The sequence below is a fragment of the Clavelina lepadiformis genome, chromosome 2, assembly GCF_947623445.1.
Source record: "Clavelina lepadiformis chromosome 2, kaClaLepa1.1, whole genome shotgun sequence".
NCBI classification, from domain to species: domain Eukaryota; kingdom Metazoa; phylum Chordata; class Ascidiacea; order Aplousobranchia; family Clavelinidae; genus Clavelina; species Clavelina lepadiformis.
The window spans coordinates 7,041,579-7,055,798 of NC_135241.1; the positions used below are offsets into that span (position 1 = coordinate 7,041,579).

The window sequence follows — 14,220 nt, forward strand, 5'->3', positions numbered from 1 at the left end:
CGATTTGCTTGGCTGCTTCTATCGTGCCAGCATTGTTATCTAAAAGTCTATTAAACTGCGTCACACAAGCACGTCACATTGAGATATAAAATAAATATTGTCGTTCACAAACGCCATAACTCCTTATTCTTGGAAAGGGTATATTGAACACAAAACACAAATACAGTAGAAACGAAAATTTTGAGGAGTGTGTAGAAATCAATGCGTCGATGTGTCAATGTGTGGAATTCACCAGATATATGTATGTGTGTGCTGGGATTGATTCAGTGTTTAAGTGCATTTGTCCTCGATGATCTATATTTGAAGTTTTTTTTTTTACATAAAACTTGCATTCTACAACGTAGATCTCTGTTCAATTTTCTATCACCTAATGTCACATGACAGCTTTTGTAAATCATTCTTGTATAAATCTTCAGCAAATTTAATTGAATTGTTTTCTTTCCTTATTATAAAATAGAATAGCTGCTACGAACATCACACCAATTAGCAGGTTGATGTTTTGTCTATGTGTATAGTAATAGCATATACAAGTGTCAGTCAAGAACGCGTAACGGTATATATGATCCGACCAGAGACGATTTATACTTTTTATTTTTAACAACTGTATTTAAAAGAAGGTAAAAGAACAATGAGTTTTCCTGGAGCATGTAAAAAGAGGTTGTTGAAGCTGTTGTTGTTGAAGAAACTGTTGTTTGTTGCAATGACTATTAAGAAAGCAAATGGGCAAGTTAAAAAATTAATTTCAGACACTAAAATGAAAAGAACAGAGAGAATAGAACAATGCAAGGTAAACCAAATGATAACAATTTAACAAAATAAGAAAAACAATAAACAAATAAAGACAGCAAAAATAAAGTAATGTAAACAAAATCGGATTTTAAAAAAGTAAACTAAAAAACGTAAAAATTCTTTTTCAAGAACCAGTTTGTACTAATTAATTACACCATCAAACACCGGATTTTTTTATCAACAGCAAGCGATGTTTGGGGAATGGTTTTCGTTAAAGTTCTTAAGATCGCCTCAATGCTTTCTGTCAAGTTCTCAAATCCATCTTCTAAAATGTAGTCTGCCAGATGAAGATCGGTTTTGACGTAGACACCCGTTGTCACGGCCACGCATGGGATGTTGTTGTCATGTGCGCAGTTAACGTCATGCGGTGTATCTCCGATGAAAACGGCGTCGACTGATTTAGGATGCCCAATCTTCTGCTCCTTGGAACACCTCTTCATTGCTATGTGTATCAGTGAGCTTCGACTCTCGTGTTCGCATCCGAAGGCTCCACAGAGTTCATCGGAATTATCATCCATGAAATATCGGGGGTCGATACCCGCCGATTTTAGTTTCATCATTGTCACGTCTCTCGGGTTTGCTATTGATCAAAATAATTTCAATTGTTTTCACTTTTCTTTATCAAAAGCGATTTGGTAGTGATAGCATACAAATAATTCATGCAAGGAGAAAACAGATGAAGTGAAGAAATATTTTGTTTTGGTTTCTGGGCTGGGAAAATGGTTGGCCGAAACAACGCATGCAGCTCACGTTACAAAAAGATTGTTCTTAGTGGTAGTTAATCATACAGTCAAGAACAGAGGAGAAAAACACCTTGTGCGTAAAAAGCATTCAAGTGCAAAAAAAAACTAAGTGCGCAAAAAGTAGAACATTTCCTTAAAGCATTTGGCGTTTGTTGTAAGTTGTTGTATAACAAATGGAAAGAATAAACGAAATAAACGAAAAGAACCAGTTATTATATTAACCAGCAACAATAGCCACCTGTTAACAACGCCAACTTAACGTCCGAGCGTTGACTCAAAATTTTCAATACATTCTTCGCATTTGGCAAGGCCGTCCACACCAGACTGCAAAATTAGATATATCATATTAATACTTCATAACTATACAAAATTTCTTCTCGCACTTTTTTGTAATATTAGTTTCATTAGTTAAGGATTTAATTGACATTTTTTAACCTACCTTCCATTTTCAACTCCTTCTTTGATTATTCTCCGAAATGCAGCAACCGATTTTTCAATGTTTTCCTTGTAGTTTTCGCAGATCATCTCGGTGATGCCATTTGCTTTTAAAACTTCGATGGCTACTCCAATTGCTGTGCCAACTATAAACAGAAAACGTTGTTTAAAGAATCAAAAAAATTAAAACAAATTGCAAAAGGTTTGCTATAATATATATGCAGAGTAATTTATTTATCATTTTTGCTACGTTGAAAATCAAGGCGACTTTAATTTGCATGAGAATCTGATTTTCGAAGAAGTAAAAATCTACTTGGTTTTCCCTATTTTGTAGCCATTAGTTTGGACAATGACTCAATCGTTGTCAGTAGAAACAAAATGCAAGCTATAACAGACTTAATGACGTCTGACAATGTGTCAACGAAGATCAAATAACGGTCATCACTGTTTTTGTGAATCATCTAATTTGATTACTGCTTGGTTTCTACAATGCATCATGTTTTCGAAACACCTTTAACAAAAAAATCTGAACTCATTGTGGTTCAAAGACTGATGCATTCCCATAAGAAATTTCCTATCCCACAGTGTGATGTTACTAATGACGAACAAACATGTATGCCAATTGCACCGCTTTCACGACAGGACGAATATATGTACGCTGGTCGCTGTACACCTAAGTGTTTGTCATTAAATATTACTTATGGACAAAATAAAAACTTATACAAAAACGATCACATTCTTACTGTTTTCCGGAACTTCCCGGTTTGTCAAAGTTACGCTGAATCCTTCCGATAAAGCGTCTAACGCTGCTTCGTTCCAGTTCGGGTTATGGGCAATCAAAGTCCCATCGACATCAAAGAGGACCAGCTTCTTTATCTTGTCTTGCATGGCGAAGAATATGGTCCAGTGAAAACAGATTCCAGAAAAATGTGCAAGAAGATCAAACAATTTTGCTTCTAAATACTTCAGCTTCACTGAAGAGTTATGTCGTCGTAACGTGATTGTCGAACACTCTGCTTATGTACTATCTATGGCTGGTAGTTCCCCGCCTTCACCCTTTTTTCAACTGAGCTGGCTTGAAATATTATACTGAAGGAATTTTCCGTGGCATATTTACCGTCGCCGACCCGTGAAGGTACTTTTTGGTTAAGATTTTGACAGTTCTTCTTCTCATATTGGTAAAATATGTTTCCCACTTCAGCTATAATCCGTTTCGTCACACTCGGACTACAAAATTATCGTTCAAAGTATAGAACTATCTCGCATTATTTGTACTTTGGACATTGTGTATACGTCATGTCTTGAATTGCTGGTTTGTATACGTAAACAACCCTTTGCATCAATCGACGCAAAAACGAAAACAGCTTTCACACCCAAACAGTAAAGAGTATTGTACAGACCTTTCTTCAAGACGGCTGTTATGCAGCATACCCGATTCAAATTATTTTTACCTACGTACGGGATGTCAATTAAAGTGCAGTTATAAATTGAGGACTATGAAAGTTTTGCTTCGTTGAACTTGAACAAGGATGCGGTGACGCAAAATATTTACGTGATGACGACACAGTCCGCTCGGCTTCTCCCAGGCATTATTCTATATGAATACGCTTATCTTAAAGAAGACTTAGGCATGGCTTTAACACCGATTCGAAGAACAGCACAACAACCTTTTGCACGTAATGAAAGAAAACGTTAAAGATTGCAATGTTACATCAAAAAATTGTCAAGAGCACTGCACCACATGATAATATTAATATTTTGTAAAGATAAATGAAAAGGAATAAAGCGCATAGCAGTGGAAGCCTGTTAACTCGACTTTGCCCAAACCAAAACTTCGGATAACGCGTTTGTTAATAGTTATATCAGTCACACCGACTTTAAAAATCTCAAAGTAATTTATTGGGCCTTTTCACCTTCGACTTACCAAGCTTCCACAGTATTTATTTCTTTGGTCTGTTATTAAACGGTATTGATGATACTTTAAACGCCGAAGACAAGTAGGTCGGCAAACCATTTCGTCCCGAATTACTCAACAAATGTAGTTTTTCCTTCTGCATTAAAATTTCTTGCATATGTTCATTCAAGCATTCGGTCGAATTGAAATTGGCGACATCGACGTTTTCGCTGAATTTGTGGTAATTGGTGATCGCTGGCGTCGAATGCGGTAAATTTGCAGAAGACAAAACTGCCGCTTGGTGACGCCCTCGCGCTTTGGATGGAATTGGACGGCTTGGAGATTGAGATGTAACTGAGCAAGCGGTACTACAAATATATAAAAAGTCGTAAAAGTAACGTAAAAGTCTTCAACGTTGTGATAGGTTATAACAATATGCTCTACTTGCATAAGTACGCAAAGTAAAATATGCAAAATAAAAAACAGCCTTGGTTTAAGAAAGAAACCGAAAATAGTGTGCTACGTAATATCCATTTAAATAAAAACGACGTAGCGTCGTAGCCTAATTAATTGCAATAACAATAAAGCATAACAAACAGTGCCAATAAACCACAACACACCAATATAGCTTCCCTAATAACAGCACCACCACTTTTGAGATTTCGTAAATCTAAAAGTGTTTCAGTCAGCTAGATTTCAAAAATCACCGCTTACCGCCCTCACTATGCAGCCTATATGCGAAAAATGTCTGGTGGCAAAGGTAAAAGACGAACTGATGGTTTCCATGGCGTAACCAATCGTGGAAAACCAATTGTTGGCAAACTTCTTGGAAATGATCAAATGAGTAAGTATATATGCAAACGATTATGTGCTAATGATTTGAAGAAGATTCAGAAGCATTTGAACGTACAAACGGCATATTCTCTTTCATGAGTCAAAAAGTAAAAAGAAAAAAGGATGTTAATTAGCCTACCTGGGCCGTCGAAGTTTTGGTTCGTTTTGCGAAGCCACCGCCACATTGGATTGCTGCATTCGTCTGGCTTTTTCCCGACAAGTGGCGCAAGGTTGCGCACGTACTTTACAGGATGTCTTCAATCGATATCTGTCATCCTTGGTTCGTTCACTCCACTCATACACGTAATACCGCGGCAGAGTGGGCCTCGAGCGGGGACGCCTCCCTCTTTTAGATAGACTTCCCGGATCGCCCGATCTGGACGATTCAGAAAAGCGTCTGTTGGCTTCAGAAGTGGGTCGAATACGGTTTTTAATACTAGCGAGCCAATTGTCATGCAACAACGTTAGATCGCCGTTTTTGCAAGCTTGCTCCAACACGCTATTGTCACCCTGGCTCATTTCAGACACCCACGCCAGACGAGAGTTGACAGACGGCACGGAAGATCGACGACGAGGACTTTCTCTTGAGGTTGAAAATCCGCTCGCAGGCAAATCGCTGGATTTGTTTTCGTTTTGCATGGAACTGGAAGACAAATTTTTTCCGCTTGAAGTTTTCTGTTTTAGAGCAATTGAACGAATATGGGCTCTGTGATATTTAATAGCCAGCTCACGTTGTTCGGTCGAAGTCTGTAACTTATCCAGGTTGATTAAGCGTTCGATTAGGTTTTCTAAGCTTTTACGTTCTTCCAAAGCCTTTGCCCGGCGAGCTTTACAAGAATTAACCGAATGTCTCCGCTGCGAGTGTTTTCGGTCCGAACCCGAACAAAGTTCGGTCAGGTTAACCACACTTCTCCAGTTAACGTCGTATGGTAGTTTTGAAAGCATTCGTATGTCATATTTTTCAAACTTCTTTGGAAACACGTCTGCAAACTCATACGCAGGGGTTTTATTGTCACTTTCTGACAATTGGCAGTCGTAAGATGTTTCTTGCATATCATCACCAGGCTTGTCAGCGCCAGGATCGGAAGCCGCCACATTTGACCTGTTCTCGCGTTCATACAATTGTTTGTACTTTTCGATGCAGCTACGGCCGTGCTTTTCGCTTCCTTTAAAGCTAAGAGAATCATCGTCTTCCCCGTCAGAAGAAATTTCGTTTTCTGAAATGTCTGAATCTTCTAATGTCAGAGACCTGGACGTCGGCATCATTTTGCTTTCGATAGTTGCCATACATTTTTCGCTTATGCGGCAGCCGTTTAAAAGCATTTCTGGGGCTATTTTGTCATCAGCAAAACTTCCCAAAGCCAAATCCCCGGGAAATGATACCTCCGATGAATCGTCTTCCAAGTTTCGCGTCGAGAAACTTTGCGATGTGTTCACATCATTGTCTATTTCTTCGTCAAAAGGGTCTTTTTCAGAACTTGATGAATAGGATATAGTTCCTTTTAGATTTGCGTGTTCGTCGTCGTAAGCCGCTACAGTGCTGTACTGAGAATAATCCGTATATTCTGAAGTTCTACGCGATCTCTCTGCGCGTTCCTGGACGGGTGGGTTTAACCCCTGAACACAGATGGTTGCCAAGACAGGGTTGGAAAAGTTCAAAAGTTTATAAAACCTTGTATTTGGGACACTAACTGGCAAATTGTGACCGGTAATTCCGCTGGCGTAAGAGACATCCATTCGATTTTTAGGCGTTTGAGAAGCAGTGCTGGGCGATTCGCAACCTGAAGTTTTCACCTGTTCTGTTCGAGAATGTGATGTTACACAGGTTTTTAATCGTCTTCGCCATGTAGCAAGGGAAGTGGGTACTTCATTTTCCGTTACTTGAGCTTTGCCCAAAGAAGATTCCGTGAATAAGGTGTAAGGTGTCTCGTTGCAAGACTTCATACGAATAGGTGAAGATACCGACAGCTGAGGAACATTTTTTCCGTACTGTATGGGTTCACTTCGCGATCGAAGCGTTACACTCCTTGAGTTTACGCGCCGGCCTCCAGGGGATTGACGACGCTTTTGTATCGACGATTTCGTCATCTTCGCATAAGATGGTTTCGGCTCAAATGGGCTTTCCGTTTTGCGTAGACTTCCAGCAATGTTTTCGACATCTTTAACCATGGGCCTTCTGAAAACATAATTGTCAAAATTTTAATTACAGTTATGAAATTACAATTGCGATGATTCCCCAAACATGTCAAAGCTGTGGAAATTTTTTTTACCATAAATAGTCTACAGTGTGGCAAGTCAAGTAAATGCTTTCGTTAGAACGACAAACTTTACACCCGTTATAGGAGGCCACGTACGAAATAATGATGGTTTTACATAGGCAAAAACGTTAAAATTCTCCGACAAGCAAAATAAGTAGCATTAGACTTACAAGGAAAGTGTTTGTAAAACTCGTAAGAACCTGTGTTCAAAGAAACCAGACGTAAGCTGGTAACCGAGACGCAGCTATAAGTTCGTATTTTATCGAGCTCAGATACACTAAACCTTTAGAGCGCATAAAACAGCTTACAATCGCATCCATGTGACGGCAATAATTACTTATTAGCATAATTAATCAGTGTGGGCGTGTCTTGTGAAGTATCGAAACGCTTTTGGGCTACATTCTTTTGGTCGCGCAGCTGTTGTGCTGGAGAGTATTTTATTAAAGGTGCTTAATGTTCAACTACAATAGACGTGCGTTATTTTTGCTGAAGTGTGTTTAGAAGCACCTATAAGTGTGTATTATGTTATAAAATAGTCAAGTGCGCGCTAAACACGTTCGTTTTGAGTTCCTGATTACGAGTGCACCTCGTATGTATTTTTTATTTTGGTAGGTTGCTAAGAGAAAGAGTGCACCGATAAGCACATTTACGTGCCTTTTTCCAAATCGTCACTACAAAGTTTTACAACATATCTCTCCTGCGTTCGAAACGATATAGCCCTTCGCTATTTCAGTATTTTTCGTTTATCCTGGATGTAAATAACATCACTATGTTTCTTTTAAACAATAAATTGGTGATTTCGAAAAAGTCATTGTCATCCGAATAGTTAGTCGACAGTTTAAATCCCTGGGTTGAAGGTAAATATACGCTGTTAATCCCACGTCACATAAATCGTTACCTCAAGTTCCATCAGAGAGTTTTCAAAATAATTAAACGAGAGAATGTTTACTTTTTCAGTCACAACAAACTAGTCTCAGTACGTTAGAAAACGTCTCGTAATTTCAGAATCGAATATTGTTTGATTCGGCTGCAAAATTTTGAGCCGAATCAAAGAGTTTACGCAATCTTCATTTAACCTGTCCGTAAAGTTTTCGCCCAGACAGTAGACGAAGGTTATTCTTACGACCACCTCGTTTTCAAACAAGTTTAGCCCGATAATTTTTCAAAACGTGCTAAAATCTAATTTGGTGGGAAGGAGGTATAGTTAAGCTCTTTTCTCAAAGCTAACTTTAAACGATATATATGTTCCTTAGAAAAAAAAACGCCATAAAGAATGTAAAAGCATTAACCACATGCAGCTTTAAATATCAACTACATATAACTTACATAAGAGGATACTTTTAATCAAAGAAGTAAACAACACATACTTGGGCGAGTAATTGCCCTGTGCAGATGCTACGGGATGCCAACTTTGCCGATAAATGGTTGTTAGCAAGTGCTGCGGCGGTGAAATTGCAGTGGTAGCCAAACTTGACATTTTGCATATCTGTTTTGCAAACCTTTCTCAAATTACTACAACCCGTAAATTTGAATAGCGTTGGCATAGCCTGAAAAAAGAATAAAAAACTTGCATTGAATGAATGACCAACCATTTGCTGGCACAGCTCAATTGTCTCTTGTATGAAATCTCTTAAGCACAGTTTTGCAATTTCTTTATTTCCTGCATGAAAGTGAATAATTCGCCGTTATAGTAAATCATGTACAAGCTTTTGTAAAATTAGGCTATTAGAATAGAAAACAAGGTGCGCAAAAAGTTGGTTCTATAGCTACCAAGGATATAATTGAAGTGAAATTTCAGTTGAAAAATGCATGTTGGTTAAGTTTAGGTTACTATATACAGTAGGACCGTTCATAGAAGTAAATAAAAAAACGTAAACTATCCGTTCAAGTTCAATTTTTTTCTGGTGAACTTTTAACAGTATCTTTCGCATTCTACACTCAACTTCATAATATTGAACGACTATACGGACACTATTCTCTTCATTTTCTGATAGCAAGCATTTACTGCGTCCGTTTCTAACTATCAACTCAGAATCTGAAGTAAAGTTTTCCCACGGTCGTTCCATGTGCACTATAGGCAAACCTCAAAGTCGACAAAAACAGATATCTTTGAAAAGCAAATTACAGTAGGATGGATACAGTCCTTACCCTGGCACAGGCGTAAACATCAGTCAGACTTTTGTTTGATTTAGAGCTTATCGATCGCATGCTCTTTCCATTAGAAGTGCCACTGACTTTTACTTTGCGCAACGTCAAGCCAGACAAGTTCACTTGACTCCTCACAATCAAGCACAGTGTTTTAGCTCTAGCGTGCTGTTGATTGGCCACTTGTCTACACGTTAGCTTCGGTAGAGTTTCTCTTAGCACTTGAACTTGCAATCTCTGTCCAACTACCTCTTTTCCACATGTGACGTAAGTACACTAATGATTTTACAAAGAGGGTTTAGTGACGCATCCTGATGGTGGTGTTTATTTGAAAATGTACAGCTGTCAAAACTGCTGTGATGTTTTTGCCAAGTTTTCAGTAGGTTGGAGCAACTCTTTGCAAAACGACTTGAACACTTACCAGTGCAGCCATAAAGCTGCCTTTTATTTCGTGAGTAAATCCGCAAAAATCGAACCCTTTCCAAAATTTATTGGCACATATCACCGACTAAACTTAAACATCACAATTTGACTTCTGTCATTCAGCTGTACTGAAAATTAATATTAGGACACACGCCTGTTTTGTTTTGCCTTTACCGACAATTTTAAGTCTCAAATTACAAACCGGGAATCGATACAAACAGTTCCATTCAGTTTGCTTGAATCTTCTTTGAATTATTTTATATACTAATGTTCGGTGTTATGTAAGGCACCTTCGAATTAAAAACCCGTTCAAGACAACACAAAGCATAATATGGGCGGCCTAATTGAACCTCATCTCTCACGAGTCTCGCGTAGTAATCTGTAGGGCAGAGAGTAATTGTCAAGTAAATGAATGACAAAGTTCCCACTTGGTTTATACCAACAAACTTAAAGTTACCTGGATACGGCGCTAAAAGTTTAAAGTTTAACTTTGCTGTTTTCTGTAAATAGCTTTCACAAGATTGTCACAATTCTGGACTAACTGATTTGTTGAAAATCTTTCTTATCAACTTGAAACTTATTCAAGGATCAGAACAATTTACTTTCCCTGAGAAATTATGTTATTTGCTTACTTATGTTATTTACAATCAGCTAATTCAGAATACTTACTGTAGCTGTAACATTTTGCCTGAACACAAAACAACCTGTGGTATGCCACAAAATGTTTTTTTCTGTGAAATACAGAAGAATATGCAAAATGTGTATTAGTTGCTAAGTACTGACCATGACTCATCCGTGCTAAGCGAAGTTTTACAGTCATAGAACAAGCCATTAAAGTGAAATAAGTTGACGGTCGATGTATTTCTAAGTCGCCATCCGTCGTTATAATCTTTCTGAAATGTTTCGGCACAATTTCACACGATCGACTGTGAACAATTTTCAAATTCTTCATTTAACAATTGTATTAAATATCGATTAGTGTCATATCGACCGTGATGGTTAAGTAACCTCTCAGATAAATAGGATTTAACAAAAAAGCGATAGCTAAGTACACATGCTTATTCGACATTCCTAATATCAAAGAAACAGAAGTGTAGTAGAAAAAAACGATGGTCACAAGATCTCTTGTTGTTTGTAGCAAGACATTTGTAATTTGGCTTAGGCGTATTACATTTTTGCCACAAAGATTCCTACATAAAGGCGTCTTGTTTGACAGTAGACTCTCACCAAACAAAAAGCGCTTCTTTTCGCCTGCCTGATACTGACAACGGATGACGTCAATACAATTTACAGCACTGTTTCTTCGTGTGAGTTCTAATAAAACGACCATTAATAAGGTATTCAAACAAAATAAACTTGGCTAACAGTGCCCGACATGGTTGTATATCTTTCTTAACCCAGTGTCATAAATATGTTTAAGTTGTAAGTTTTAATCCAATAACCTTCTTATTGTGATAAAAAAAACAGCATAAGTGATCAATATTCTGGCTGAATTTAATTTTCAACTTTGTGTTTAACAAAATACATGATATAGGTGCTCTTGCAGCTAATTATTTACGTACAATACTTATTTTTGCAACTCGATGTGACCATTTTCTAGATTACACTGCATCTATAAACTAATCTTCTACGCCAGGAGTGTGTGCTGTCACCTCTCCTTTTCATATGATGCAATGTCTGCGTGATTAAAAGTCTAGTGATTAAATGTCTGTACACCCATAGTTTACATGAACTGTGTATACAAGCACAGACATGGCGAAGAGTGTGTCATGGTTAGAAGCAGCAGGATCAGTCATTTGCTGTTTGCATATGACCCATATATTTCTTCTGGCTTCTTCCGAAGCTGATGGTCAACATGCACTCGATCGTTTTGCAACTGTTTGCAATGACTCTGGAATGAAAATAACCATAACGGAGGTATTCTGCCTCTCAAGAAACTATGATCAGTACTTACTACTGAAACAGGTAAGAAAGCTCAAGTAAGTGAGACTGCAATTAAAGAGTGGTGGAAGGCAAACACTGAATCAGACACCCGGATTGGTAAAGCAAGTGCAGTCATGCGTGAGTTTCAACGTTCGGTTGTCATGAAGAGAGTAGAGCTCTCTAAGACTGCAAACCTGTCAATTTTTAATGCAATTTTTCTTCCAATCTCATCTATGGTCATAAATCTTGGATGATGACTGAAAAATTGTGCTCACGAGTGCAGACTTGATAAATGGGATTTTTAAGACGGTTTATGGTGTAACGCTACTATAGATCAAATTCGTTGCACAGAAATCCGTAAATCTCTAAAGGCTTAGCTCTTACTTATTCAAACTGAGGGATCCCCACTACGATGGTATGGTCATGTCACCAGAATACCTGAGGAAAAGCTTGAAAACCAAGTCATGCTTGCAACACCAATTAGTAAAAGACCAGCGGGTCGCCTTAGAACTAGGTGGTAGAATTACATCACTGAGGTGGATAGTTCAAGTTCTCAACCAGTGAGTCACAGAGATACTTGAAAACTTGCTAGATTTGTTGAAAAAATTAGTTTATTTGTGTCACAATATCTAATTTTACGGAAAAAATAGGGAAAGGGCCGGAAATTCGATTCGAATTAGAATGAAAGTGTTTGGTTGTGCGGAAAAAGCATTCTTTGCACAGTCAACCCTTGATTTAACGGATCTCGGTTTAACGGACTTCGGATTTAACGGATTCGCGATTTGAACTATCAGTTTCCTTTAAAACTTGAAAAAAATTTTTGGAAACAAGCACGACCGTTTGTATGTGTGTCGTGCACGCATACAGCATGTGGAACTATGGAAAGTAAAAGTTGGTAAATTTACTAGTGAGCCATTCCATTATAATTTATAACCAATTTAAAAAGCCTTCATATTAAACACAAGGGTCAATTGACCCCTTTGGTAATTCTCGAAGTAAAAAATTCTGGTAGTTCTAGGGTTAAGCAGAACTTTGACAAGTGACCCACGGAATATTTTCAGAACAAAAGTGGGCCATGATTATAAAAACGTTAAGAACCCCTGCTTTAGGTGAACTGACAGACACGGAAAATGGCGAACTGTTTCGGGAGCTCCTAGAGCTGCTGAGAGATAGAGAGAAAGAGAAGTTGTTTTAAGGCAAGTGTTTCTCAACTCATGGGAGCTCTAAAATTTGGGAACCACCAGCTGCAGTCTGGTTAGCCACCCCCAAAATCTATCAATGCCTTTACCTGAAAAGCGTTTAAGTTTATGGTTTCATAACGTTTTTGGTCACAGCGCCAACGACGGGTTTGGAATCAACTATTTTGTTCACTTAAAATGCTATCCTACTATAGGACTATAAAGAGAAGAAAAAGGTAAACGAATAGAAATGACAATATATAATACTTACTGTAATTATACAGGAAATGCCAGACATATTGGAAACAGTTGCTACACGCGAAAAGTCATTGAAACATCTATTTAACTCGAATTTCAGGTAGGCCTAAGTAAGATAGGAAATAAAGTTATAGATTCGAATCCAATTATCGTATATTTTTCCCAATCCTATGTAGAAATCGCTTTTAATTCATTACTAATTGTTAAATTTCATTGGCACACAAAGTGGTTTTTTGTCGGTTTTTATTCCACATTGTAAAACTTAGCGCTGGCTGCACTCACGTCCAATTGATAATTGTCTCAATGGATACTTGAACCGCAATACTGTAACTTTGAAAGTAAATCTGTAAATTTTAAAGGTGAAAAAAGCAATGCTGAAGGAAGAGTTTCTTAACCCTATCCAAACCGGGCTCGCGACTTTACTATTTTAACTAGGTGTGGCCGACACTGCACACACATTTTCAATCGTTAATTACTCAAAAACTATACGTCGTAAACTGATCGGATTTTTACAGGTTAATAGCTAAAACATCTGGCTTCCTGTATACATCATAATTGTAAAACTAAAGAAAGTGAATTTAGTTTAAAGTAAGTATAAGGCTATTCGTAAAAGTGATACATTTCTAGAAATGTTTCTTGTTACGCCGTGCCCCCGCTGTGCGGAAAATCAGCTGACCGCGAGAAGAGAACGCAAGAGAATAGTTATTCGAGTTATAGTGGATATATAACTTTAAACTTGAACTGTTAAAAATTCTTTCCTGTACTACAACATGCTGTAGGCTGGAATTATCCGCTCGGAATATTTGTGCATCGCGTTACTTCTAACTACACCACAGCATGAATTGCCAATAGTGAAAATGATAGATCATAAATATTGTTCATTTTGAAGGAAGTGTAGCGGAGATGGTCCTCAATGGTATTTGCATATAGTTACAATCAAAAAGATGTGGTCAGCTCACATATCGAAGATTGTGAATACCGTATTTTCTTGAATAGAAACCGCCCTTGAATAGAAACCGCCCTTGAATAGAAACCGCACGATTTGATTAAAAATAAACAATAGAAGCCGCCCTCGAATAGAAGCCGCACAAAACGTTCAAAAATAAAAAATAGTAGCCGCGGTTTCTATTCAAGAAAATACGGTAGTCGTGCGTTTAGGAAATTATATTTTCAAAGTAACTCCTGGTTTGTCGTGCCAATTAAAGTTGTTAAAACAAGTGGGTCGCTGCATGGACTTTCGATATTGGTATATATTGATATCAGGTACATAATATGATTTATAGGCTTTATATCCTCAATGTTGAACATATAAGTCGATATTTATTTGTGGTAGACATACT

General features: G+C 37.8%; 2 protein-coding genes across 6 annotated transcripts; both read right to left on the minus strand.

The window, feature by feature from the left end:
- Positions 1–200: 200 nt before the first annotated feature.
- LOC143446738 (uncharacterized) lies at positions 201–3,508 on the minus strand. Its single transcript, XM_076946512.1, has 4 exons — positions 2,711–3,508; positions 1,972–2,113; positions 1,771–1,856; positions 201–1,369 (listed from the first exon to the last, which is right to left on the minus strand). Exons 1-4 carry the CDS (start codon positions 2,853–2,855, stop codon positions 939–941), a joined length of 804 nt encoding a protein of 267 aa, XP_076802627.1. The 5' UTR covers positions 2,856–3,508; the 3' UTR covers positions 201–938.
- Positions 3,509–3,655: 147 nt separating this feature from the next.
- On the minus strand, positions 3,656–8,520 carry LOC143446736 (uncharacterized). 5 transcript variants are annotated; one of them, XM_076946511.1, is made up of 4 exons: positions 8,321–8,520; positions 4,835–6,871; positions 4,576–4,683; positions 4,091–4,229 (listed from the first exon to the last, which is right to left on the minus strand). In XM_076946511.1, exons 1-3 carry the CDS (start codon positions 8,428–8,430, stop codon positions 4,593–4,595), a joined length of 2,238 nt encoding a protein of 745 aa, XP_076802626.1. In that variant the 5' UTR covers positions 8,431–8,520; the 3' UTR covers positions 4,091–4,229; positions 4,576–4,592. The 5 variants fall into 5 exon arrangements, with proteins under 5 accessions (XP_076802622.1, XP_076802625.1, XP_076802623.1 ...); XM_076946509.1 differs by having other exon boundaries at positions 4,576–4,686; XM_076946507.1 differs by lacking the exon at positions 4,576–4,683 and having other exon boundaries at positions 3,656–4,229.
- Positions 8,521–14,220: the final 5,700 nt, after the last annotated feature.